This window comes from Debaryomyces hansenii (assembly GCF_000006445.2).
Source record: "Debaryomyces hansenii CBS767 chromosome A complete sequence".
In the NCBI taxonomy this organism is placed as follows: domain Eukaryota; kingdom Fungi; phylum Ascomycota; class Pichiomycetes; order Serinales; family Debaryomycetaceae; genus Debaryomyces; species Debaryomyces hansenii.
Genome location: NC_006046.2, coordinates 610,383 through 633,153, shown reverse-complemented (window position 1 = coordinate 633,153; position 22,771 = coordinate 610,383). Strand labels below are relative to the sequence as shown.

The 22,771-nt window shown below is 38.0% G+C and overlaps 14 protein-coding genes and 1 non-coding gene across 15 annotated transcripts; 5 read left to right on the top strand and 10 right to left on the bottom strand. All coding sequences in view use genetic code 12, as the record gives it.

Annotated features, from left to right (window-relative positions):
- Window positions 1–8: 8 nt before the first annotated feature.
- DEHA2D07700g (DEHA2D07700p) lies at window positions 9–734 on the bottom strand (the record flags this gene model as incomplete). The annotated part of the gene is made up of 1 exon (XM_458795.1): window positions 9–734. The coding sequence occupies one exon, from the start codon at window positions 732–734 to the stop codon at window positions 9–11; it is 726 nt and encodes a 241-aa protein (XP_458795.2).
- A 150-nt stretch (window positions 735–884) lies between these two features.
- DEHA2D07678g (DEHA2D07678p) lies at window positions 885–2,810 on the top strand (the record flags this gene model as incomplete). The annotated part of the gene is made up of 1 exon (XM_458794.1): window positions 885–2,810. One exon carries the CDS (start codon window positions 885–887, stop codon window positions 2,808–2,810), a length of 1,926 nt encoding a protein of 641 aa, XP_458794.1.
- Window positions 2,811–2,850: 40 nt separating this feature from the next.
- Window positions 2,851–3,336, bottom strand: DEHA2D07656g (DEHA2D07656p; the record flags this gene model as incomplete). Its single annotated transcript, XM_458793.1, has 1 exon — window positions 2,851–3,336. The coding sequence occupies one exon, from the start codon at window positions 3,334–3,336 to the stop codon at window positions 2,851–2,853; it is 486 nt and encodes a 161-aa protein (XP_458793.2).
- A 1,322-nt stretch (window positions 3,337–4,658) lies between these two features.
- DEHA2D07634g (DEHA2D07634p) lies at window positions 4,659–6,026 on the top strand (the record flags this gene model as incomplete). The annotated part of the gene is made up of 1 exon (XM_458792.1): window positions 4,659–6,026. The coding sequence occupies one exon, from the start codon at window positions 4,659–4,661 to the stop codon at window positions 6,024–6,026; it is 1,368 nt and encodes a 455-aa protein (XP_458792.2).
- A 371-nt stretch (window positions 6,027–6,397) lies between these two features.
- On the top strand, window positions 6,398–7,879 carry DEHA2D07612g (DEHA2D07612p; the record flags this gene model as incomplete). Its single annotated transcript, XM_458791.1, has 1 exon — window positions 6,398–7,879. The coding sequence occupies one exon, from the start codon at window positions 6,398–6,400 to the stop codon at window positions 7,877–7,879; it is 1,482 nt and encodes a 493-aa protein (XP_458791.2).
- Window positions 7,880–7,949: 70 nt separating this feature from the next.
- On the bottom strand, window positions 7,950–8,022 carry DEHA2D07590r. The gene has a single exon. It is a non-coding gene; the product is annotated as a tRNA-Arg (tRNA).
- A 150-nt stretch (window positions 8,023–8,172) lies between these two features.
- On the bottom strand, window positions 8,173–9,879 carry DEHA2D07568g (DEHA2D07568p; the record flags this gene model as incomplete). The annotated part of the gene is made up of 1 exon (XM_458790.1): window positions 8,173–9,879. The coding sequence occupies one exon, from the start codon at window positions 9,877–9,879 to the stop codon at window positions 8,173–8,175; it is 1,707 nt and encodes a 568-aa protein (XP_458790.2).
- Window positions 9,880–10,284: 405 nt separating this feature from the next.
- On the bottom strand, window positions 10,285–10,650 carry DEHA2D07546g (DEHA2D07546p; the record flags this gene model as incomplete). The annotated part of the gene is made up of 1 exon (XM_458789.1): window positions 10,285–10,650. The coding sequence occupies one exon, from the start codon at window positions 10,648–10,650 to the stop codon at window positions 10,285–10,287; it is 366 nt and encodes a 121-aa protein (XP_458789.1).
- A 282-nt stretch (window positions 10,651–10,932) lies between these two features.
- Window positions 10,933–11,409, top strand: DEHA2D07524g (DEHA2D07524p; the record flags this gene model as incomplete). The annotated part of the gene is made up of 1 exon (XM_458788.1): window positions 10,933–11,409. One exon carries the CDS (start codon window positions 10,933–10,935, stop codon window positions 11,407–11,409), a length of 477 nt encoding a protein of 158 aa, XP_458788.2.
- A 305-nt stretch (window positions 11,410–11,714) lies between these two features.
- Window positions 11,715–12,272, bottom strand: DEHA2D07502g (DEHA2D07502p; the record flags this gene model as incomplete). The annotated part of the gene is made up of 1 exon (XM_458787.1): window positions 11,715–12,272. One exon carries the CDS (start codon window positions 12,270–12,272, stop codon window positions 11,715–11,717), a length of 558 nt encoding a protein of 185 aa, XP_458787.2.
- A 178-nt stretch (window positions 12,273–12,450) lies between these two features.
- Window positions 12,451–14,382, bottom strand: DEHA2D07480g (DEHA2D07480p; the record flags this gene model as incomplete). The annotated part of the gene is made up of 1 exon (XM_002770234.1): window positions 12,451–14,382. One exon carries the CDS (start codon window positions 14,380–14,382, stop codon window positions 12,451–12,453), a length of 1,932 nt encoding a protein of 643 aa, XP_002770280.1.
- Window positions 14,383–14,890: 508 nt separating this feature from the next.
- Window positions 14,891–16,840, bottom strand: DEHA2D07458g (DEHA2D07458p; the record flags this gene model as incomplete). The annotated part of the gene is made up of 1 exon (XM_002770233.1): window positions 14,891–16,840. The coding sequence occupies one exon, from the start codon at window positions 16,838–16,840 to the stop codon at window positions 14,891–14,893; it is 1,950 nt and encodes a 649-aa protein (XP_002770279.1).
- Window positions 16,841–17,421: 581 nt separating this feature from the next.
- DEHA2D07436g (DEHA2D07436p) lies at window positions 17,422–20,136 on the bottom strand (the record flags this gene model as incomplete). The annotated part of the gene is made up of 1 exon (XM_002770232.1): window positions 17,422–20,136. The coding sequence occupies one exon, from the start codon at window positions 20,134–20,136 to the stop codon at window positions 17,422–17,424; it is 2,715 nt and encodes a 904-aa protein (XP_002770278.1).
- A 410-nt stretch (window positions 20,137–20,546) lies between these two features.
- On the bottom strand, window positions 20,547–21,494 carry DEHA2D07414g (DEHA2D07414p; the record flags this gene model as incomplete). The annotated part of the gene is made up of 1 exon (XM_002770231.1): window positions 20,547–21,494. The coding sequence occupies one exon, from the start codon at window positions 21,492–21,494 to the stop codon at window positions 20,547–20,549; it is 948 nt and encodes a 315-aa protein (XP_002770277.1).
- Window positions 21,495–21,672: 178 nt separating this feature from the next.
- Window positions 21,673–22,716, top strand: DEHA2D07392g (DEHA2D07392p; the record flags this gene model as incomplete). Its single annotated transcript, XM_458782.1, has 1 exon — window positions 21,673–22,716. The coding sequence occupies one exon, from the start codon at window positions 21,673–21,675 to the stop codon at window positions 22,714–22,716; it is 1,044 nt and encodes a 347-aa protein (XP_458782.2).
- Window positions 22,717–22,771: the final 55 nt, after the last annotated feature.

Sequence of the window (22,771 nt, the reverse complement as noted above, 5' to 3'; positions counted from 1 at the left end):
CATTTCTATTAATTAGAAATCCAAGATGGTTCCCAGTATTGTAATTCGCCATCAACTCCCTGTGAATCAATCCACAAGAAACCGTCCATAATCATTTCATCAATAACGGTTTTACACCGTATTTTATCCCATCCATAATTGTCAATTAATAATCTATATGTTACAAATCCACCCATAAATCCACAGACTTCGTAGATCTTCTTCTGATCGTTAGATATGTTTGTATTACCGCTTGTGGCTGACGAAAACTTTAGCCACTTCTTGCCATTGATATTCAATATCTCATAGCCATTTCCCAATGCAAATAAAATAGACAACGCCTGTTGAATTTCGCTTTCCCTTATCAGAATCTCCAAGTTGTCATTATCCTGTAGACGTGATAACAATTCTTTCATTGATATCAACCCTCCATTAACATCCCTCGTTTCCTGACACACTTCCACTATTCGTACCGATAACCCAATATAAAAATCTTCATTTCGAGACTTTGAATTCTTAGAATTGGAATATATCAATAATTCTAGCGGATCAACTCCTATCAGTTGGCACATCTGGGTAAATTTGTTACGGAATTCTGGATTTCGTCTAATTTCGTCTCCATGATCACTGCCAAAATTAATCAAAGCCGATTGAAAAACCGACAACTGCGTAGATAGTTGATCTGAATGCCTCTGAATAAGATTCTGTCCTAGCTGGGAGTATGCATGCCTATCTTCCGGTCTTTTATCATTCATTGGTAGTAGATCTAGATAAGAGTATAATTCCTATATTCTGAAAATCTCACTCTCACATGGACCGAGCTTAAATTACTCCATATTAATTATTCCTTAACTCGATTCTTTGTATTATTCATTTTATTCCTTATATTATTAGCAAATCAAAGAATGACTGTTAGTGTACCACGAGAGATTGAAGTAACTTTAGGTAAGGGTGTTTCTGGAACCTTAACTGTTCCACACTCGGCTGATTCTGAGAGTCCATTCGAACAGAATTATGCCCCTACAACAAACAAAGCAGCTATAATTTTACATGGACAAGGAGGACATAGAAGTTATTGTTATCAGAAGATGCTAGCTCATAAATTGGCCTCTGATTTAGGTATTTACTCGCTAAGAATAGATTTCAGAGGGTGTGGAAATTCTGCCGATAATGCTGATGAAAAAATAGCCAGAATTATAGGACAGGACATTGAAGATATACAAGCCAGTGCTGAGTTTTTGTTAGACTCAAAGCAAAACCCTTTGGGTATGAGATTCATGGTATCGTCAATTATAGGACATTCAAGAGGTGGTGTAGCCATGTTCCTATGGGCTCTCGAACAAGATAAGATCCTAAAATCTCCCGATCCGTCTAAAGCGATAGTTGTTCCAAATTTAGTTAACTGCTCTGCTAGGTATCGCTCAGACACAGTATATGATAGATATCCTCATGATTTTGAAGGGGCATATCTTCGAAGTTTAAGGTATGGAGAAATTCAGAAGGTTTTCGTTTCGAAAGACGAAATTGATTCGTTGGCTGCTCCTGATATGTCCGCTCTCCGTGATTTATCAACAGATTTCTCTGTTTTAAGTGTATATGGCTTGGAAGATAGGATTATTCCTGTTAATGATGGTTCATTCTATGCAAATGTATTAAACAGGGGACCTTACTCGCATCATTTAGAATTAATTCCATTTGCTGATCATAACTTTTATGGTATCGAGCCAATTGAAACGGATGATGATGCAGAGGATTACAACCCTCACAACTTACCATTGAATAGTAAAAAGTTGGCAAACCATAATGTGATGGTTACTTCCATTATTATAGATTACTTGAAACCTGAAAATGAATTAAATAGGTTCTTGTACCGCAGCTTCAACGTTGGTTACATCCCAAGATGGAAGCAAATAGATGGTATTTCCAATTTTAGAGATATCGGGGCTTGGAAAATTCAAAACCCTACTTATCGCTTACCAAATTATGATAATGAATCACATTACTATGTCAAACCACATATTGCTTTTCGCTGTGCAAATACAGCCGATGTTACACAAATGGGCTTGAAGGAGCTTAGAAAGCTAAATGTCAAGGTGATGTTTGATTTTAGATCATCAATAGAGATTAATAACGATGGCTCTCCACAAAACTTGGAGAAGTATGGGATTAAGAGAATCCATGCGCCAGTGTTTAGTGAAACCGACTATTCACCGGAAGTCATTGCTATTAGATATACCAATTTAATGACCAGTTGGTTCACGTATGTCAATGTCTATGAGGACATTTTAGAAAATGGCACTAGTGCTTTTAGACAGGTGTTTGAATTCATTCGAGATGAAGTTCCCGCGTCGAGCTTCGTTTTCCATTGTACTGCTGGTAAAGACCGCACTGGGGTTTTAAGTATGCTTATATTATTGTTCCTCGGGGTAGACAAGCATACTATTTCTAAGGAATATGAATTAACTACAGTAGGGTTAAAGAACGATCATGCATCCATTAGAGATAAATTTATAAAGACTATGGAAAACTTCAAAACTAAGATGGAGAATGTTGAAGATGTTGCACAAATTATTGCACAAGGGAGAAAAGGTTGGACTATCGAAGAGGACGGGTTTCAAAACTTGATAAGCTCGAGATATGAAGCAATGCTTGCTACTATTGAATTATTTAACCAAAAATACGGCAGTATTGTTAATTATATGAAAACCCAATTAAAATTTGAAGATTCGGATCTTCTTAAGATTTATGAAAACTTGGTATATGTATCCGAAATCAACAAGCCTGAGCCCAATCCTATGTTTAATTTGGTCGAATTTGCTCCAAAACTATAAATATTAGATTATATATTCCACTTAATGTTCACGTTACGCGTTACATGATAGGTAAAGGTCTCTGTTTAAAAATTATCTTCTTCTTTACAATATCCACGATTTTTATACTCTCGTCTTTGTTTTCTTCGAGAGAGCCATGCTCTGTGTCCTCATTGTTTGTCTCAGTTTTTATCCGTAGCACTGCTAATGGGGTCTCTAAATTAACCATTGATCCTAACAATCTCTGCGATTTCCCAATATACAACGTCACGTTAGACTGGTTCTTAGGGTCGAATTCTAGTCTTCCAAATTTCACAGCTTCATATATATCATTGACACGAGCAAAATTTTCCAAATATTCGGGCTTGTGGTTTTCATTGGCCTGAGGAAAGGACTGTGGGAGGTTTAGTTCACCTTGTATTTCCAATATCGATAAACCATATGGTGTCGAAATGATTTTGTCGTTCTCTATCAGCTCACCTTCGTTGAGAGTCTTTTCATTAAGAATATTATGAGCAACGCTATAGTCAATCTTGGTTGTAGGCATGACTAAATACCAAATCTAATTGTAAATCAAACACTGTCTTTGATAAGAAAAATGGTTTTAGCGAGTTTTGTGAAACATTTTATGGAATTTTTCAGTAATGGACTCAAACACTATTTTAACAATTCATTGATCTTTTACTCCATTTACAGACTTATTTGTTGAGCTAGAGCTAGAACACTCTTTTGATTGAAGATCAACAGTTTCTCCTGGTTTTGTCGTTGATTCTATAGCTATCATTATGGTAGAATGTAGTTAAACTGTAGACCAGAGACCCAAAGATTTCCTAGTCGTTACGTTCTACAGCCAATATTTACTGCTTCTAAGCTCAAGCGTTCTTTTTGATTTCTCTAGCTTATGGATCTGTTATACTTTTATTTGTTAAAATTGTTTGGTCCTAGTAGCTCATCATGTATATCATGTATGTTCATGCAAGCAATTAACCTCCATAGGCAAACGACAACACTCGATGTATTTCTACGGCTGACTGGTACGGTCAAGTATGAACATTAATATAGTAGGCTATTTCTACTTATACGACTTTTACATAAGATCTGTAGATGATGAGCAGGTAGCAATTTTTTATTTTGCAATTTCTGAACTTTTTTGTAATTTTTCACAAATTTGTAATTATCCTTCATACCTATAACTATCAATAAAATTACATCATTACCATACCCATGAACATCAAAGAAGATCTTCCTCCTCATCTTCGACATATCTCTTCGCACCAGAATTTACAAGTTCTCCCAAAACATTCTCTTAGTATTCAAAATCTTCGCAAGCTGCTCTACATTTCTACTCGTAAGTTCTGCCCAAATCCTACATCCAAACCCTTCGCCCAAATCCTACTCCCAAATCCTACACCAAAAGCTAATTCACTTCGTAGAGCATACCAATAACTCTAGGACCTAAGATGTCACACATAATAGATCACTCGTAATGCCCGTACTTCCCTCTTTCAGAGTGTTATCGCAGTCGGCCAATGTTGACCATATGGCTCAAATTAGAATGGTGAAGAGCCATTCCGTCACTTAAAATGTTTACAAAAAGTCTTATCCTAATCCGTTAATTAATAACAGATGCAAGGATCCTATACCATTGTTTAGTTCGTACAATTGGACCTGAATATGAAATAGGAAATCATTTATGAAAAAAATTACCCGATTAGGAAACTCATAAGCATCATAACATTTCGCAGCTGACATAGATTAATTAGTGCCTTGGGGTACTAATCATCGGTACTAATTAAATATACTTTCAAAAGAAACACAACACATAGTAATATTCTTCAAATATAGTTAATCTAGTATCGAATACCCATAATGAGTGAAGGTTATTCCGCAACACATGGGTTGATGATGTTCTTGCAGGCCACCAATAATGGGGCCGCAGAAGGAACTGGTATTAGATTGAATGTTGATCAAGCCCATAATCTTTTAGGAAAAAATATTCCATCTTCATTAGTGGATTACACCTTAGGAACACAGATTAATTTATTTGGATCGTATCCAGAAGAAAGTGATATAGTACCATCAGCTATCTTCACAGCCGTGTTTGCGATATTGGGAATATTGCATTTGATTATCTTTTGCATGAATTTTTCAAGAGGCCATTATTTCTGGTTGTCGTTGGGGTGGTTCGGATATTGTGTTACGAGAGTGGTTGGATGGGCACTTCGGATTGCGTGGGCCAGAAATATCACCGTAACGCAGATGGGGATTGCCAATGAGGTGTTTTTGATTATTCCGTCGATCATTCTTGTGTCTATCAACTTGATTCTAGCGCAAAGATTGTTTACTTGGAGACATCCAGTAGGTGGTTCAAGGAAGCTCTTCTGGTCCATTATGATTGGTCTTTATATTGTTGTGCTCGGGGTCATTGCCATGACTATTGTTGCGTCCGCCATACCCTATTTGTATTATTTGTCTGAAAGAGCATACAAGAACTACCAGAAAGTGGTGCAAGCAAGTGCCATTTTGATTATATTGTACACTTTAACAGCGGTCAGTTTGATTGCCTTATCGTATTTCTTCAAGCCAACCACCAAGGATGAAAACTTATACACATACCAACCATGGTGGATTGAATCGTTCCACCCGTTCTATTTTGTTCGTCCGCACGCTGCCCAGGAGGCCGAAGAGTCCTTCATGAAGAGGAACCACAATCACCGTCACGCCATTCGTGTTATAGCCGCAACTCATCACCACTACAATGTTGTCCAGGGTTTAAGTAACGAAAGAGGTAACTTGAAACACAACACATCCTTATTGATCATTTGTCTGTCCACTCTTTTCCTTTTCATAGGTTCCGTATTAAGATCAATTGCGGTTTTCCAGGCCAGATTCAACAGAGACGAGGGCCCTGTATGTGCACCCGTGGCCATGTATATAGTATGGGGGCTTTTGGAAACAATAATCAACTTGTCATACATCATTGGTAGGGTTGATTTGAGATTCTATAGACCAGATGTCTTACCTGCAGCGGTCAGAGCCATCATTACTGCGGAACAAACAAACCGTCCCTCAGTCATGCCTTCAGAACAAGCTACCCTTGACGGTGACAATATATCTCTCGACCAGTCTGAATTTGATTTTAGTGATTCGGAATCATTACCTCCTAATTACTACGAAAACAAACACGAAAAGGAAGATGCAGTCACAGAGGACAATGAGTCTGAATTTTATTTCTGATTCTTTATCTACAGTTTATACCTCATACCTATATATTTTTGTCTTTATATATATACTTCTAATTCTCCACTCTACTCCATTCGAGTGTCCTTCTTAATATCATGTTATTTCCTATATTTTTAACAATTATATTTTTTTATGCTGCATATTCTATTTATTCCTAATTAGTACAATTATGGCAAGAGATTTCATTTAGGGAAGTTTATGATGGTTCTCAAATCATATGCTCACTAAAATTGACAATAAAAGATTTCATGCCTATTCAGGATATTTTATCTCCTAGTGATGAGCGGGGTCACACATCATCACATATATATATATTATAGAATGAGGTAGACATTGATGTTGGAATTATATAGTAGTAGGAGCAAATGAGTGGAACTGACGATAATTCAGCTGTAGGTGGCTTGATGCACTTATTGAGGGCCACTAATAACGGTGCCGCAGATGGTACTGGAATTGATGTTTTAGTTACCCAGGCAAGAAACTTACTAGGCAATAATATTCCTCCAGTATTGATTGATTATACTATGGGATTACAAAACAACATATTTGGATCATATCCTGACAAAAGCGATATAGCCCCTAGTGCTGTGTTCTTAGCAGTTTTCGCAGTAATCGGTATTGCGCATTTGGTATTATTCTTCATAAACTTTTCCAGAGGACATTATTTCTACTTGTCGTTAATATGGACCTTCTATTGTATATTGAAGGTAGTTGGGTGGGCCCTTAGAGTAGCGTGGGCCAACGATATTACCATGGTGAAGCTAGGGATTGCGGACGAGGTGCTTTTGATTTTGTCGTCGATTATCTTGGTTGCAGTCAATTTGATATTGGCTCAAAGATTATTTACATGGAGACATCCAGTTGGTGGGTCCAGAAGATTGTTTAACTATACTATGTACTTGCTTTATTCTGTTGTTGCAGCAGTTATTGCTATGACCATCGTCGCATCAGCCGTACCATATACATACTTATTGTCCGAGCATGCGTACGAGAGCTACAAGAATGTAGTTAAAGTGAGTGCCATTTTGATTATATTGTATTCATTAACAGCAGTCAGTTTGATTGCCTTATCGTATTTCTTCAAGCCAACCACCAAGGATGAAAACTTATACACATACCAACCATGGTGGATTGAATCGTTCCACCCGTTCTATTTTGTTAGTCCAAATGCGGCCCAGGAGGCCGAAGAGTCTTTCATGAAAAGAAACCACAATCATCGTCACGCCATTCGAGTTATTGCCTCGACCCATCATCATTATAATATGGTTGAGGGTTTAACTAATCAGAGAGGTACTTTAGCTCATAACAAGTCTTTGGGCATTATCTTATTTACCACCTTGGCCATCTTCGTGGGTGCTATCGTCAGAGCTGTAGCAGTATTTCAAGCCAGATTCAATAGAGACTCAGGGCCAGCATGTAATCCAATTGCGGCTTATATGTGTTGGGGGGTATTGGAAGTTCTAGTCAATTTACTGTATCTTATCGGTAGAGTCGATTTGAGATTCTATAGACCAGATGTATTACCAGCTAAAATCAGGGCTATTATTACGGCCGAACAGACATACTATCCTTCAGATAACGAGTCAGACGAGATTACTTCCTCGACTAGCGAAACAGACTACTATAATGAACAAAAACCCAGTAATAATGCATTTCATTTCGAAAATCAAAGAAGCCAGAATGCAGGTGCTCATCCGTATAATAACCTAACAAGTCAGAGATTCCCTAACGAGAAAGCACCAGGATACCCCACTGAGAAGTACCCTAAGGAAAAGTTTATGTCCGATGACTTTGATGATGATGAGAAACTTGATTTCAATGATAATGATTCAGATTTCTACTTTTAAACTCTTTACATATTAATTATCATAACGTCGTATTTTTTTGGGACAATTCTGTAGAACAAATAAAAAAAAGAACCCACGGCGGGAGTCGAACCCGCAATCTTTTGATTAGAAGTCAAACGCGTTAACCATTACGCTACGCAGGCAATTAATTATTTCTTAAAAAACATGTAAACGTATTTATAGCTCCTATGTTGAAGGTTAAAATTTAAGCTTGCTCAGATATTAACTATATAATTACATTCAATCTAAATTATGCAGAAAACCTAGTATTTAATAATTATTATTTAAATAGATTATTCTTTAGAGCAATCTCTCCCAAAGATCGAAACTTTGGCCCAATCTAAACAGACTAAAACTTGGTTCTTAACAGAGAGACACATGTAGACATATGCAGATCTCCAGAACAAGAAAGTCAAAGTACCACCAGTAGTGACATTAGACCAGTCACCCCAGACCAAATCAGCAACAGCCTTTTCAGAACCAATATAAGCTAAAGCACCTTGGTTAACATATTCGAAGACAGGCAATTTATCTTGCAAGATAGAAAATTTCTTCTTCAATCTGTCAATATTGTCAGTTGCGGTAGGATTTTGAATAGTGAATTTAGTTGCTTCAAGTTCATGGACCTTTTCAAAATGTTTAGCTAAGAAAGTACCCTCTTGGAACGCAACTTGCGCAGTTGGAGCATACTTGGTAAAAGTACAATCACCTAAGGCGTAAATATTATCAGTTCCATCAACCAATAATCTTTCATCCACCAATAAACCTCTTCTGGCGTTTCTTTGCTCATCAATCTTAGATGTCAAGTTATGGGTGATTGCTCTTGGAGCATTACCAGTGGCCCAAATCAACATACCATAAGGAATCTCCTGAATTTCAGTAGATCCATCCTTTGGATCCTTAACCAGACAAGTAACATGCTTGTCGCTAACGTTCTTGACCATAGTATTAGTTTTTAAGTCAATGTTTGTATCTTGGAAAACTTGTTTGGTGTAGTCGACTAATTTTTTGTTAAACATATTCAAGACATTTGGCAATGCTTCGACTAAAATAACCTTCAATTCAGAAGCAACTTCTGGCATCCATTTTTTCAAATCTTGGTCAATATAATCCTGTAATTCACCGGCAACCTCAACACCGGTTGGACCACCACCACAGACAACAATAGATAATAATCTCTTTCTATCTTCATCACCTTTTGGTAAAATATTTGCCGCTTCAATAACATCCATCAATCTCTTTCTAATACTCATAGAATCACTCACTTCTTTTAAGAAAGTAGAATGTTCAGCAACACCAGGGATACCGAAAGTAGAAGGTTGAGCCCCAACACCAACAACTAAATAATCATAATTAAGAGACGTCGTAATTTCCTCAATTCCAGTATATTCAGATACAGTCGACTTCGAAGAACTGGTATCCTTACCAGAATGACCAGATTGAATAGTAGTAGATTGCTTAATGGTGATCTTGTTGTTAACAGGATCAATATCAGTAGCCTCAGCTTCCAAGTAAAGAACCTCACCTGGCGATTTTCTCGTAATAGCTCTCACTGGCTCAATAATAGATCTCAATTCGACGGTACCTGTTGGACACGAAGGTAATAATGGTGTGAAAAGAAAATAGTTTCTAGGAGAAACAACAACCACATTGTACAAAGTAGTATCCAAATTCTTTAATAACGAAATCGAACCCCATCCGGACCCTAAGATAACAAGCGTCTTCTTCTTTTGGCCGTTTTCAAAGTATGGAACTTGCTTTTGTTGTTCACCTGGGTGTGACTCACTGTAGATCTTATACGAAAGCGTTCCAACAGCAGCAAGGATCGAAAAAAGCGTAACTCTCTTGGTAGTCTTCCAGATGGATCTACGCTTCTTAGGAGGAGGAGGAGGAGGAGGAGGAGGAACAGCCGAGCCGCCTTTGACTTCAACCGTTTTGATAGTGTTCAAAAGTCTACTCTTTGTAGACAAGAGTCTTCTAGAACCTATTCTGCTAAACATTTTATACGGTTTCTGTTAAATCTTTACCAATTGCAATACTAATAGAAATATTAATATAATTTTCATTGACATCTCTTGCTCGTTCGGACTCATACTCGGTAGGCCAAACTCCGAAAAATGGTTTATACGGAAAATTCGGCCCTAAGATCATGTTAACCTCTCATATGACAGATATATCGAAAGTATATAGCACGGTTTTACGGATGTCCCTACATACCTTTATCATATGAAAGTGTTAATAATAATAATAATAAGAAATATGTCTTTCGTTTTTATATTCTCGGCTAGCTATCATCAATAGCATGATGTTAGAAGTACCTTTTACGATTTACTGTATATAGACTCATCAACTTGTGTATTAAAATCACGCTATTCTGTTCCTTGTACTTGTTTACATGTCAAGCATCAAGTAACACTGGGGCAATTTTGTACCCAAGAAATTTCATTGCTTTTTGAGAGGGTTTTAAAATGACAGATTTTTTCATTTATTCTAAGGGGAACCTTGTAGATGGAAATTAAAAATAGCGTTCTGTGTAAGACCCGCATCTCTGCTACACGGTAGAAGATGGGTAAAAGCTGTGAATGGAACGTTATCCGTGGTTGACCGGTGCCGCAATGTCGATGACTTATGAAACTGCGACCAAAAATAGATCTATTGTGACCATAAATATATATTAATAATAGATGTAGCAAATATGTAAACATATGCGTTGTTACGTCTTTAAGAGTGCTGGGGTAACTGATGGCCATTCCAGTTCGTTCCCCTGGCATGTGTTTGTAATGATAGCTTAGGCACGTTGATGCGAGATATACAATAGTAACGCAAGAAGTTTTTGGTGTTCAACAAGCAAGAACAGCATCACCGTGAAGCAACAAACAAACAAAATCCTACCCCTTTACCATGGCCAATGGTCTATAATTAGACTAGGTCTAGCAAAGCAAGGTAGAAAAGATAGTATAAATAGCTGGGGAATCTTTCAGAAATAGAAATCTCATCTGGCATTATTCTTCAAGCATTAGTCAAATAATACAAAACACTCTTAAACTAACAAAATGAAATTTTCTACCATCTGTGTCGCCGCTTTAGCTGCTTTAACCCAAGCGTCCCCAGTTAAAAACACCATTAAGGATGTTAAATTAACTGTTGAGTCGGACAACAAGGAAATCAACGGCAAGGGATTATCAAGTCTTCACGAGGGTGCTGGATTGAATTACTTCTTCTTGGGTGAAGGCTCCCAAGACTTGAAATATGATTCTTCTAGTCAAAAATTGTACTTTGACATTAGTGATGAAATCACATACTCTTTCTCAGTATACAGCGATTTTGCTATTATTGGTGTTCTCGAACCATATAAGGTTGAGTTTAACGATAATTACTTGAAGGTTAATGGCACTACTGAAGGCTTCTTCGCATGTAAGAACGTCAACGACCCTTACCAATACTCGAAAGATAGTTATGCTTTAATGAACTTCCTTGGCCAAGAAGCTCCAGAAGGATGTATTCTGTTAAAGGTTAAGAATTCTGCTTAAGGTGCCTATCTTTTCCCCATCGAAATAATGGCTTGAAACTTAAGCCTTCACTATGAATTCCTATATGTTTTTCTCAATAGACATCCTTCATTATAAAGTATATGTAATTGTAGATATTGAAGTTTTCCTCCGTGTCTACCTTCGTATTTAAGAGATAAATTCAAATAAATAGTTCCATTATATTACATACAATAAAGTAATGTGAAAATGAGTATGACAATTCATAATTAGTTTATCCACAATTGCACATACCTGCAAAACGTATTAATATTGTCACATCATATTATACGCCCATTTTGAACTTATCATATGAAACCACTAACTCTCTCTTCATTCCATCTATTTAGCTTTTCTTTCCGCAAATGGTATGTCTTTCGACTCGACCTAAAATCTTTGATTAAGTTATTAAACAGGTTTTCAAAATCGTCAGAACTGCTTCCTTTGAATTCTTTCACCAATTTCTTTGATTCTTGGTCATTCTCAACTATTACCTTGTGAAACTTATTTTTTAAAAATTCTTGATTGAAGTTAGACGATAATAATTGATATTGGTACGTTTCCAAGTTGATAAATTCGCTGTATAGCGAGTTTAATTTCGCCATTTTCTCTTTTATTAACGTACCAGTACCATTATATGTCTTCAATATGCTACTAATTTCGTTTAAATTGGTTATTTGCCAGTTTAATGTCTCTATTATTGTTTCATTCCACTTCTGGTACGCTGGTAATTGCTTGATATACCCCCGTACTAAACTGTGCAGTTGGATAAATTGCTCAATGATTGATACTGGCAACGAATCCAAATACTTCGGTAAAGGAAAAGCCTCTAACGTCTTTAGGGTTAGCGGTTGTATTTGTTCCATTTACGACTATAATACTCCGAGAATTTAGTTTTACTTCTTTGATGTAATTCTTGTATAATCATATTTCGAGATCGCGCGATTTGCGTAAAAATACGCTTCTATTATTTCTAAGATGAATACTTATTATGCTAATCTATGTTTGTCTAATCTAGTTTATATAGTCTATTCATAAATGTTATTAAATTTGTTTTCTTAACTTCTCTAAGTTTTTTTGGTCTCTTTTGAGTTGTTGTAATTCGAATCTTTTGTTGGCCCAGTTTCTAAGCTTTTCACCATACATATAACAGAAAATCGGGAAGGGTATTCCTAACAATAAAGCAATGAAACCAAACATAGTATTACCCCATCCATAGGTCAATTTCTTATACATAGGCTGAGCGACTAATGGCATGATGAAGCCAAGGATTGACCTAAATACAGCAGCAGCAGCAACAGAAGACGCAGCAGTAAAGCTATTCATGTCAATAAGATAGTTCTGGATCGTTTGGAAAACGGCAATAAATGAGAAGGCAAATATAGCTGAACCTATCGAAGGCATAATCCAATGCAATTGATTTTGGACCGACCAGCCGTACCAAAATAAACCAATTGCAATACCAATACCAGAGGTACAAAGGCATGGCAATTTGAATTCGGGTTTGGGAACACCGCCATTCTTTTTGGTTAGATTACGATAAACCTTGTCGATCATAACGGTCCAAAACATAACCCCCAAGACGAAGCCGATACCCATTGGAATATACATTAATCCTGTAATGCTCTTGCTAAAACCATAACTGTCACCATAAATGGTTGGATATGTGACAATCATGAGATACATAAAACCGTAAGTGAATGCCATGAATGAACCCAATCCCATAATCATTGGGTGAGAAACTAACAACTTCAATGGTCTTGACATTGTGACATACATTTTACCCCAGAAAGTTTCTCCGTTGGTAATTTCGTAGATAGTATGCAAATTGTAATTGCCCGTTTGTTTTCGCAACTGCTTAGCTTTCCGTTTTAATAAAGCTGGCGCATAGGTTTCTTTATAAAATAGAGTGCCCAGGATTGCAACCACCCCGTTAAAGATGCTCAATACGTAAAAAATCCACCTCCATTGCATATGGTCACTAATGAACCCTGCCATAACTGGCGCAATAACCGGCCCTAATAACGGTGCAAGCGAAAAACCAGCAAGCGCAAAGTTTCTGGATTTGGCATCGAATAAGTCAGATATGACTCCGGCTCCGATATTAATGGGTGACGAACCAAATAATCCTCCAACGAACCTACATACCATCATTTGGGTCGTGGTTTTTGAAAACGCACAACCTATATTGAAGAAGAAAGACATCCAGATCGAAATGTCGAGGACTATTTTTCTGCCAAAATTGTCATTTTCGCTCAATGGTGCTATAAGCAATGGCCCCACTGCCCATGCAAGAATTTGGATTGATATAATCATTGATGCAACAACCGACGAGGTAATTCCAAACTCATCGGAAATGGTGTCGATTGCAGGTGATGGCATCGAAGATGACATCGGCGACACCAAGGTATAAATAGACACAAATGCAACAAGGTACATCTTGACCCCAATATTCCAGTTCCTAGGATCTTCTGGGTCGTCATGTCCGTCCCACGTAATCAACTCGGGGTCAATGTCCTGGAATTCGTCTCCGTTATTTTCTACCGGCACTGCCATCTCGGGTAATTCCTCATACTGGCTTTCCAAGTCATCTCTTTTCTCATAGTAGGCCGATCGGTTATAACCTTCCTCTAATTCCTGTGTTCTATGGACCAACTCGTCCAAAATCGACTTTTTGGTCTGGCATCTTTGCAAGTCGATCTCATCGCTATCCATTTCCCCAAAGATCTCCCGCGTCGAATAATTGGCCGATCCTACTGTCGTTATCGACTGTCCAGTAAAACTACGTCTTACTATGTCTAAAGATTTATTAACAGAAGAAACTGATCCTCTCCTAGACTCTTTCTCTCCTTCAATAGTAGAGTCATTATATCCGGTAAATGCAACAGGTGTTTCGGTTCTACTGGATGAAGATGCAGACAACTCATTCCACGATTGTCTATTTAACTCATCTTTTATACTAGAGGTATCTGGCATACCTATGAATGATTATAAATGATTTTTTTCTTACAAACCAAACCATTTTGGTGTGAATAATTGGTTATTTATATAATTATGCTAATGAAATTTTTCAATTACCGACTTTTTTTTTTGCAGCTTTATTCTCATAGCAATGAGACTTAATCTCGGTTATTGAAGGTAACGCGAAAAATTGATTGCGCCGTACGGTACTATAGTTGATGTTCCAGTAATGAGCACGCAGTAATGAATACGCTATAATGAATAATATTAATAAATGAATATATATATATAAATATATATATAATGTATGAACCGTATGGAAAAGAATGTAGACCTAATATATTATGATTGGTATGTAGCTTGCAATCCCATGGTGAACAACTCAGCAGAAGTCTACAGACACTATAGGAAAAGCACAATGAGTTTGGATGTGCTAGCAATGAATATAGTTACAGCTATTAAAATTTAATGCCATGGCTGTGTTTGTACTGAAATTTGTCGTAACGGCAAATATGAAGATAAACTAGTAGTTAGTCACACCTCCATGGCTCTCTGCATAACTAATACAGTATCTTCTACTGGCAGACATGGCACACCTATTATTCACATCATAACCCCTAGGTTGGAATTTTGAAATGCCCAAGACCATCGTAGATTCATCGAACAACGAGGGCAAATGCAATATGTAATTCAACAAGCCCCTTATATGAACGATACTGACATCACTATCTGCAGCAGACAAAGTGACACCCATGTAATCGTTGAATGAAACGCCTACAGCTGCAGTGTCTCTCGGGGTGTGCTTGGTAACTTTGTGAGCATGAGAATCGATAATTTCCTCGTCTGTAGGTATTCTTTCGAAGAACTTACGCAGGTACAGGGTGGTGTCCTTGACAACGGATTCTATTTCCCAGTATGCGATCGAATTTGGAATGAGGACGTTTCTACCAGCACAATCATTCACGGAGGTGTCTTCAATCAAATTTCCATTTTCGTCTAACTTGGGGGTGGTCCAAGGAGGCACATGGGCATTGAAATCAATGTATTCGGAAACGTCACTTAATTTGTAGTAGAACCTGTTTTCTTCGGGATTGAAGTCTTCAACCAAGATAACCATGTTAGGTCTGTACATCGACTCACCACAGCCACATTTGTTGAGATGCGCTCTAGCCCAACCTATATAAATTTTTCTGTTTTTAGGCAACTTAAATTTGTCTAAAATGTGGTCTGGCATGAGGTCGTCGAATGGTAAATGAACTAATTGAGTACCCCCTCTCAACGGCCCAACATAATTGAAGTCCTCCTTCAGTGCCTTCTGCAAGAAATCACAAGTGGCCGTTTGAACGTCACAAGTGAGCACTTCCAATGGGTCGATGGAGTAAATGAAGTTAACCTTTTCGGGGGTTGCTTTGCTGATGAAAGGAGTCCAATTCTTCTCGACGTACGCATATGGTTCCGATCTCTTCTTTAAATATTGTAAGTGGTTCGAAAATGGAAGATACAAGTACATAAGACGTTTAGCTAACACGTTATTTTTCATGTTGAACACGATTAATGGCTCCTCGAATCCCAACGAATTCTTTCTCAATAAAATTCTAGGGTCTTCAGGACCAAAGTAGTACTTTCCACTTGGCACTTGCATTTGAACATCAAAAGAGATCGGTAAGAAGCTTGGATACGTGATTTCTCTCGATCCCAACTTGGTTTCAAGAAGAGCTTCCGTAACCGAACCATCGGCGTTGGTCACACTCTTCATGATTTTCTTCTCGTATGGGACAGTCAAGGTGGTCTCGTCCATTTCTACCCAATTTTTATCAAACAACTGAATATAAAGGAAACTCACAAACGACTTGTTCGGTATACCTGATGGGGTGTAGAGAACCCTGCTGACCATGTAATGAAGTTCGTATTGCGGTAACCACACCGAAGCACCTCCAAATCTAAACCACCGGTGTTCCACCGGAATAGTAGGTTTGAACTGCTTGTTGGCCTGTTCGATCAACTTGCTGTACTCCAGGCTCGCCTTTAACGCCTTTTGGACCTTTTCGTAGTCGGCATTAAGATACATTTGTTTGCTGACTTCAAACTCAGACGCGTATTCCAACCGCTTGCACATATCCTCTTCCGTGATCTCGAAGTCTGTAGGTTTGCCCAACACATAAGGAGCCGGGTCACTGTATGTTTTCATTTTCATCATCGAATACAACGCGTTGTCTGTCAACGAAGTATCAAGGGGAAACTTGTCTATCAACATCTGCTTATCACCATCCTTTGAATACAACGAGCTTATTTTACTCAAGAACGAACTTCCTTTGGTTTTCGAATTGAATGTAGGGTTAACCAGTTGGCTCGAATTATAACCAAAAGCATCAAAACTATATTTCCTTGACGCCAGTACAAATATCACTAATAAAATGACTGATACTGCCGACGCCGCTAACGCAACTCTCAAATACCTCCGTCCATAATACATCTTGAATACTATGAACGCGTTATTTCTCTATTTTGCTGCCTTCGAAGTCTTATATCACCTACTCTATAACTCAATTAATAAAACAAGTCGAATATGTATAGAATCAGCCATTATGCAAAAATTTTAGCCACGCTTCGCGCAACTTTCTGATAGGCTCAAACGGCCTTAGATTGAGCCATTGTAAGCAATAGTTATAAGCCATGCGCGTGAAACCCAAGGAAACAGCACAATTACTAGTCTGTAAGCCACAGGGGACGAAGCGGAAACACAGCATCGTCGAGAGGGATGAACTTTAAAAACGGTGATGGGCATTTGAGAGACAGCTCTATACTGTGCGTAATACGAGGCGCATTAGGTACTCCATACGAGGCTGTAGTATGTGATGCTTGATCGACAGATTGTCTAGAGGCAACTGAAAATCAGGTTAAAGGAATGTAGTGTCAAATGATGATAGTGTAGTGGTGATTTCGTAGTAGAAAATCAGGATTGATACAAATACGATAGTACAGAATAAAGCGAATACTTATGAAATATTATGTCAATTATAGGTACAGTTATATTAATACAGTTATAAAGTAAGATTATTGCATGTTGGGGGCTGATTTGGATAATGACTGTTCGATCAAGTCGATGGAGTTCTCCACGTCGTTGAAATTCATGCCGCAGCATAGAGCTATTAATTTACAGTATTTGTGGAGTTTGTCGTCCTTTGGGTACTTGGCGATAACGGAGTGAGGCGCAGGCTCCGCGGTGTCGTTGGTTTGGGACTCCTCTTTGATGTTTTCTTTGTTTTCCTTGGTGTCCGTATTGTCGTTGAGCGACGAAAGAGGCACTTGCAAATGCTGTTGATGGAGCTTGTGAAGCATTTGCTTGTACTTGACGATTTGCGTTTGTAGTTCGATTGACAAGCGGACTTGTTCCGAAGGGGTTTCGTCTTCGGTGGACGACGAGTTCGACTCATGTTGTGAAAGAGTGGATGCTAGTTCGGCTACCTTAGTGTTTTGTATCGCACTAGAAATTGCTTTGTACTTCATAAACACCTGGTCTAACTGGTCCTTTCTCTGCAAGAATTGGAAACTTAAATCACTTATCAATCGGTTGATCTCGTCCTGTATAATTCTATCCTTTTCCGTGTCAATTATGAGATTATCGCTATTGTTTTGATCGTAATCAGCCATAATATCGTCAATCAAATATTCTAATTTGAAAAACTGTAATACGGCCCTTTGTGATAATAGCTTTTCGTGACCAATGGCTTTTAATAATTTGAAGTACATTAATAGCTTTTCATCCTTCTCTGACAATTCCTTATCAACAATGTATGCCAATTCGGTTAACTTCTCTGTTATTAAATTAGCAGTGGTATTCTGCAAGTTAACCGCCATTTTTGAAAAATACATCTGGGACTCAAAACTTTGGGTGCTGTTATTTCTTATTGTTAAATTATTACCCTGAAACTGGGGGTTCAAATATTTGTATGCCTCTTCCTGGATATCCTGAATTTCCTTAGAATCGTCATTGCTGGTATCCAATCTCAATACATGATTATGTGATGCTAAGTATTCCTCCACTGTGTAAGACACCAAATTCTTCAAATGAAAATTGATATATTTGTGGTAGCTTATGAATACTTTAATGCACTTTTTGTTTAAGTTGTAAGCAACTATATGGAATGCCGTGTTACCATCAATATCTTGATGGTTGATAAACTTAGCAATTAGCTCCTTCTTGTCACTAAGTGAAAGCTTTTTATTTTCTATTTCTTGCAGATCCCGAATTTCCTGAAATTCGATTATCTTTGCAAATAAGCACTCCATATAGTATCTGGCAAACCTCTCCTTATTCTTCTTAAAAGTGTGAATATCGGTGTTTGCATTAATCGAGCCTTCACTGGTGAGATTATTTGCAGCAAGGGCAATATGATGCAACACAGTCCGACCATAGTTATCAATCGATAGTATAGAGTCAAAGAGTAGGTCCAACAATGTTGGAAAATTCTTCAATTGGTAAGAATTACTGAATTTCACCAAAAACATTAATGGTGTTTCTCCTCTATTGTTTTTTAAATCGGAGTTTAAAAAACTTTCAAAGGTTGCTAACAAAAATTCAATCATTCCATTATTTGCCATTGAGCATGCCCAATGGAAAATGGTATTCCCTTCATTATCGACTGGTTGAGTTATATTTATTTTAGATAATGGTTGCGGTGGATTTAAAATTTTGTCTGGTATATTGCTTTCCTGAGTGGATCGTACCTTGTTGTTTCCGTCTTCCAAAAAGTAATTCAATAAATTGGTAAAGTAGTCTGCATATATTGCATCATCTCTCATTGAGTGAGTATGACTTGTATGATGGTGATACTGCAGTAGTCCGTAGGGATCGTGAATGGAACCATTAAGGTGGTTATGACTTTGATTGTGGGATTGTACAATTCTCTCAAACGAATTTCTAGGTGTGCCAAATAATTCTCTTCCGGTCATTAATTCGTCATTATCCTCATGGTGTATATTTTCATCCTGTGTATCAATTGGTGTTCTGTTACCCATATCCTCATCACTACTCTTGTCTGCTAACTCGAGGTCTTCTTGATTGGCGCTCATATTACTAGCCATTATCTGCAATGCATCTTGTTCGGTGTCCTGTCTGGTTAAGGTGGGATGGCCCAACGACTTTTTGTTGTTGAACGTTCCAATACTTGGGCCTGATTCTGGAATGGTGGTTATTGGAGTCGTGTCTGTATGCTGTAAGCTTGGCTCTATGTTATTTTGCATAGGAACTCGTTTAGGTCTGCCTCTCTTTTTTGGTGGCTCTCCAGACAACGAAGTCATACTCTTTGTTTTTCTTGCGTGTGACGTCTTATTCAGACTATTGGCATCCCCAGAAGAATTGTTCACACTCGATTGTCTCTTGGCTACATTCGATGCGGACGCATGGCTGTGTTTTGGTGCTGGTGGTGGAGTTTCAGATTTTCCTTCTACATAAGTAAACTCAAAAATGGGTCTCAAGCTATCAAACACCCCAAAATTCTTAGCTATATCAGCCCCCAAATCCAATGGAACATACGTCCCTTGATACTTCCCATAACCCCCTTGCACCTTTTCGTGTACCCCGGTCTGTACGTCCTTTTCCAATATCCTCGTCCTTTTGGCCTTAGGAAATTTGGCAATTTTCAAGATGTGCGTTGCATTTATCCATGAATCCAGTTTCCTTCTCATTATGGGCCCTTCCAGAGTCACGAATTCAAAAACTGGCACATTTGAATACGTCGCCGAGTAAATTTGTGTATTATCGGCCATTGTATATTACTTAACGTTTTCTAATCGACGTAACTAATAATCACTTCTAATCAAACACAAATTATGATCATATATCAATGAATGTATAATAGCTCAATATAAGTTGTCCAGTTCAATTATCCTCTTAACGACGACTATCGTTATTTAAATAGTTTCTTGTAATATACCTAGTCTTGGAGTATGTTTTCATTTATTTGGTGATGATGGAACTTTCAGATATAATGGCTTTTGTGTAACAACATTACATACTATCAACACCCTCTACACGTTCAATAATACAAGCGTTTATTTGATGATATTAACTATATGTCACTATATAACAAGGTGTGGAAGACATGTGGGGTGTAATTATATGATGAGGTACTACTTTCTCTATTGATACAATGATTATTTCGAGTATTGGCCTCCACTCATCCAACCATGACCTTGACTATCCTGTAAAGTACCAAACTCAGAACGATGGCCAACAAAATACAGATGTAGACGATGTATTTAACTAAATGCTTCATGGAGAGATTGGACGACTGATCTTCGGTCAAGGGAATGCTGACCACATGCTCTGCAGCCTGGAAACATACTTCTCTGCGCCTTATGATCTGACAGTCTGCGTCAGCGACATCCCTCTTTAAAATGGCCTTCCCGAGTAAGATGCTAGTATATTGCTGCAACGACGGATCAAATGTTACAAATGCAGTGTCAAGAATAATCAGTTCTCGTTCAATCCCCCCGGTGATTTTCTCGATTTTGCGTAATTGCTTGATGATGGTGGGTGTTAGTTCCTTTATCGAGCTCACCTCGTCTACTATGGTGGTCAACTTGAATAGATACAACGCCTTGACCATCAGTTTTTGTATGGATTTTGTCTGGCTCGACAAAAACGGTATTAAAAGCTTTTTCAAATTATCGAAGCTGTTGAAAAAAACATCGATGCAGTTCAAATTCTTGACTATCAACTCAAAAATTTCGTTCAACGACTCGACGCATAGTAAACAGATCCTTTTGACTTCTACCTCGTAGTTTTTGTCCTCCCATTTTCCCTTGTTCGAGTGATCGCCTTGACATTTATCACCGAGGATCTTATTGAAGTCATCTTCTAATTTTAACAAGTTCAACCGAGTTCTATTAGTCATAAGTGTGATGTCATCGTAGTTGGGTACTTTTCTTAACAACGTGCTGTATATCGTAATGATATCACTGTACAAATGTACGATTTTCTTCAGGCTTATCAAAAACTTGTATGAGGCATTATTTAGGCAATATTTGAATAATTTCAAGTGTGCTAGTATCAACTCCTTTTCTGAGGCATCTAATTCATCGTTGTCGATACTTATTCTTCTATCCCCCACCGTATATGTCATTATATCTCGAAATGCCGTAATAATCTATCCGAAGACTTCGTTAATCGATTTGATATACTAATATTTGTAGGACAATTTTTCCACGTGAAAGCAATCATCATCGCTAAAATTCGACTATCTTACAAACAATACATGCAAAAGAATATATACTGGATAGAAGAAAAGACTTAATCTAACAATGGGAGTCTTCGGAATATTCAAGCTGAAGGGGTTTGACCCTGATACTTTCGAGAAAGAATTAACCCAATTGACCAGGCAGATCTCTAATACACAACTGCAAATCTACAGTTTGAAAGGCAAATCAAAACGGTGGGTATTCTCCTTAAGCAAAATTTTCTTAACTACATATGCATTAATTCTTGTTTATATATATCAGAAGGTTCCAAGGTCGCCAATTGCAAGAAATAAGATCGTCAATTTCATTGAAAGCCAGTCCAATGATCAGCTTATGGTGTTGGTGGGATTTCCAGTCGTGGGGTACTTGATAGTGTATTTGATCAATAGCATATTCAGGCTTTCGGTTGGGAGACGGGAGAAACGCCTTCAAACATTGAAGAAGAAGCATTCTCTCAAGATCGAGGAATTGAAGAAAATCACGAATTTCAACACCACGAACGAATTGTTAAACAAGTATGGAAACCAGGACGTGAGAAAGAAATCGAAGGATGAGACTGGTAACAAAGCGACCGCCGAGAAACAGGTGGGTGCATCACGCCAAATTAACTCGGCAAATGCCCAACAACAACAGCAACAGCAGCAGATTATTAAGAGATTGCAGAGTCTCCAGGAAAACCCTCCAGTGCAGAAACCCAGAACGTTTCAAGACCGGGTGTTGGATTTTATTGTTGGATCGGACAATAACGAGGCCATTGAGAATAGATATGCGTTGATCTGCAAGCAATGTTTGACTCACAACGGGCTAGCACCTCCAGGAAGCACCAATCCGTTCAAAGTATCGTATATCTGTCCTAATTGCGGGTTTTTGAATGGTGAAACCGAAATCGAGGAAACAACCACCCCCATTGAAACCGAAGAGCTCGAATCGAACAAAGCTACCCCCCTTGCAGTAGATCGAGCATTGCACAGGCCCCTGATTGACGATGTAATGGACAAACCAAGCCCAGACCCGGTTTCCGGCGAACCGATTCTTATCGATCCCAAAGACACCCATTCTTCGTCATTTAATAGACTGACTAACGAGTCGCCTCTCAAAGACTCCTAACTATGCATATATCCTCTGCTAATACTACAATTTAATTGTGCCCTCTATTGTAAGC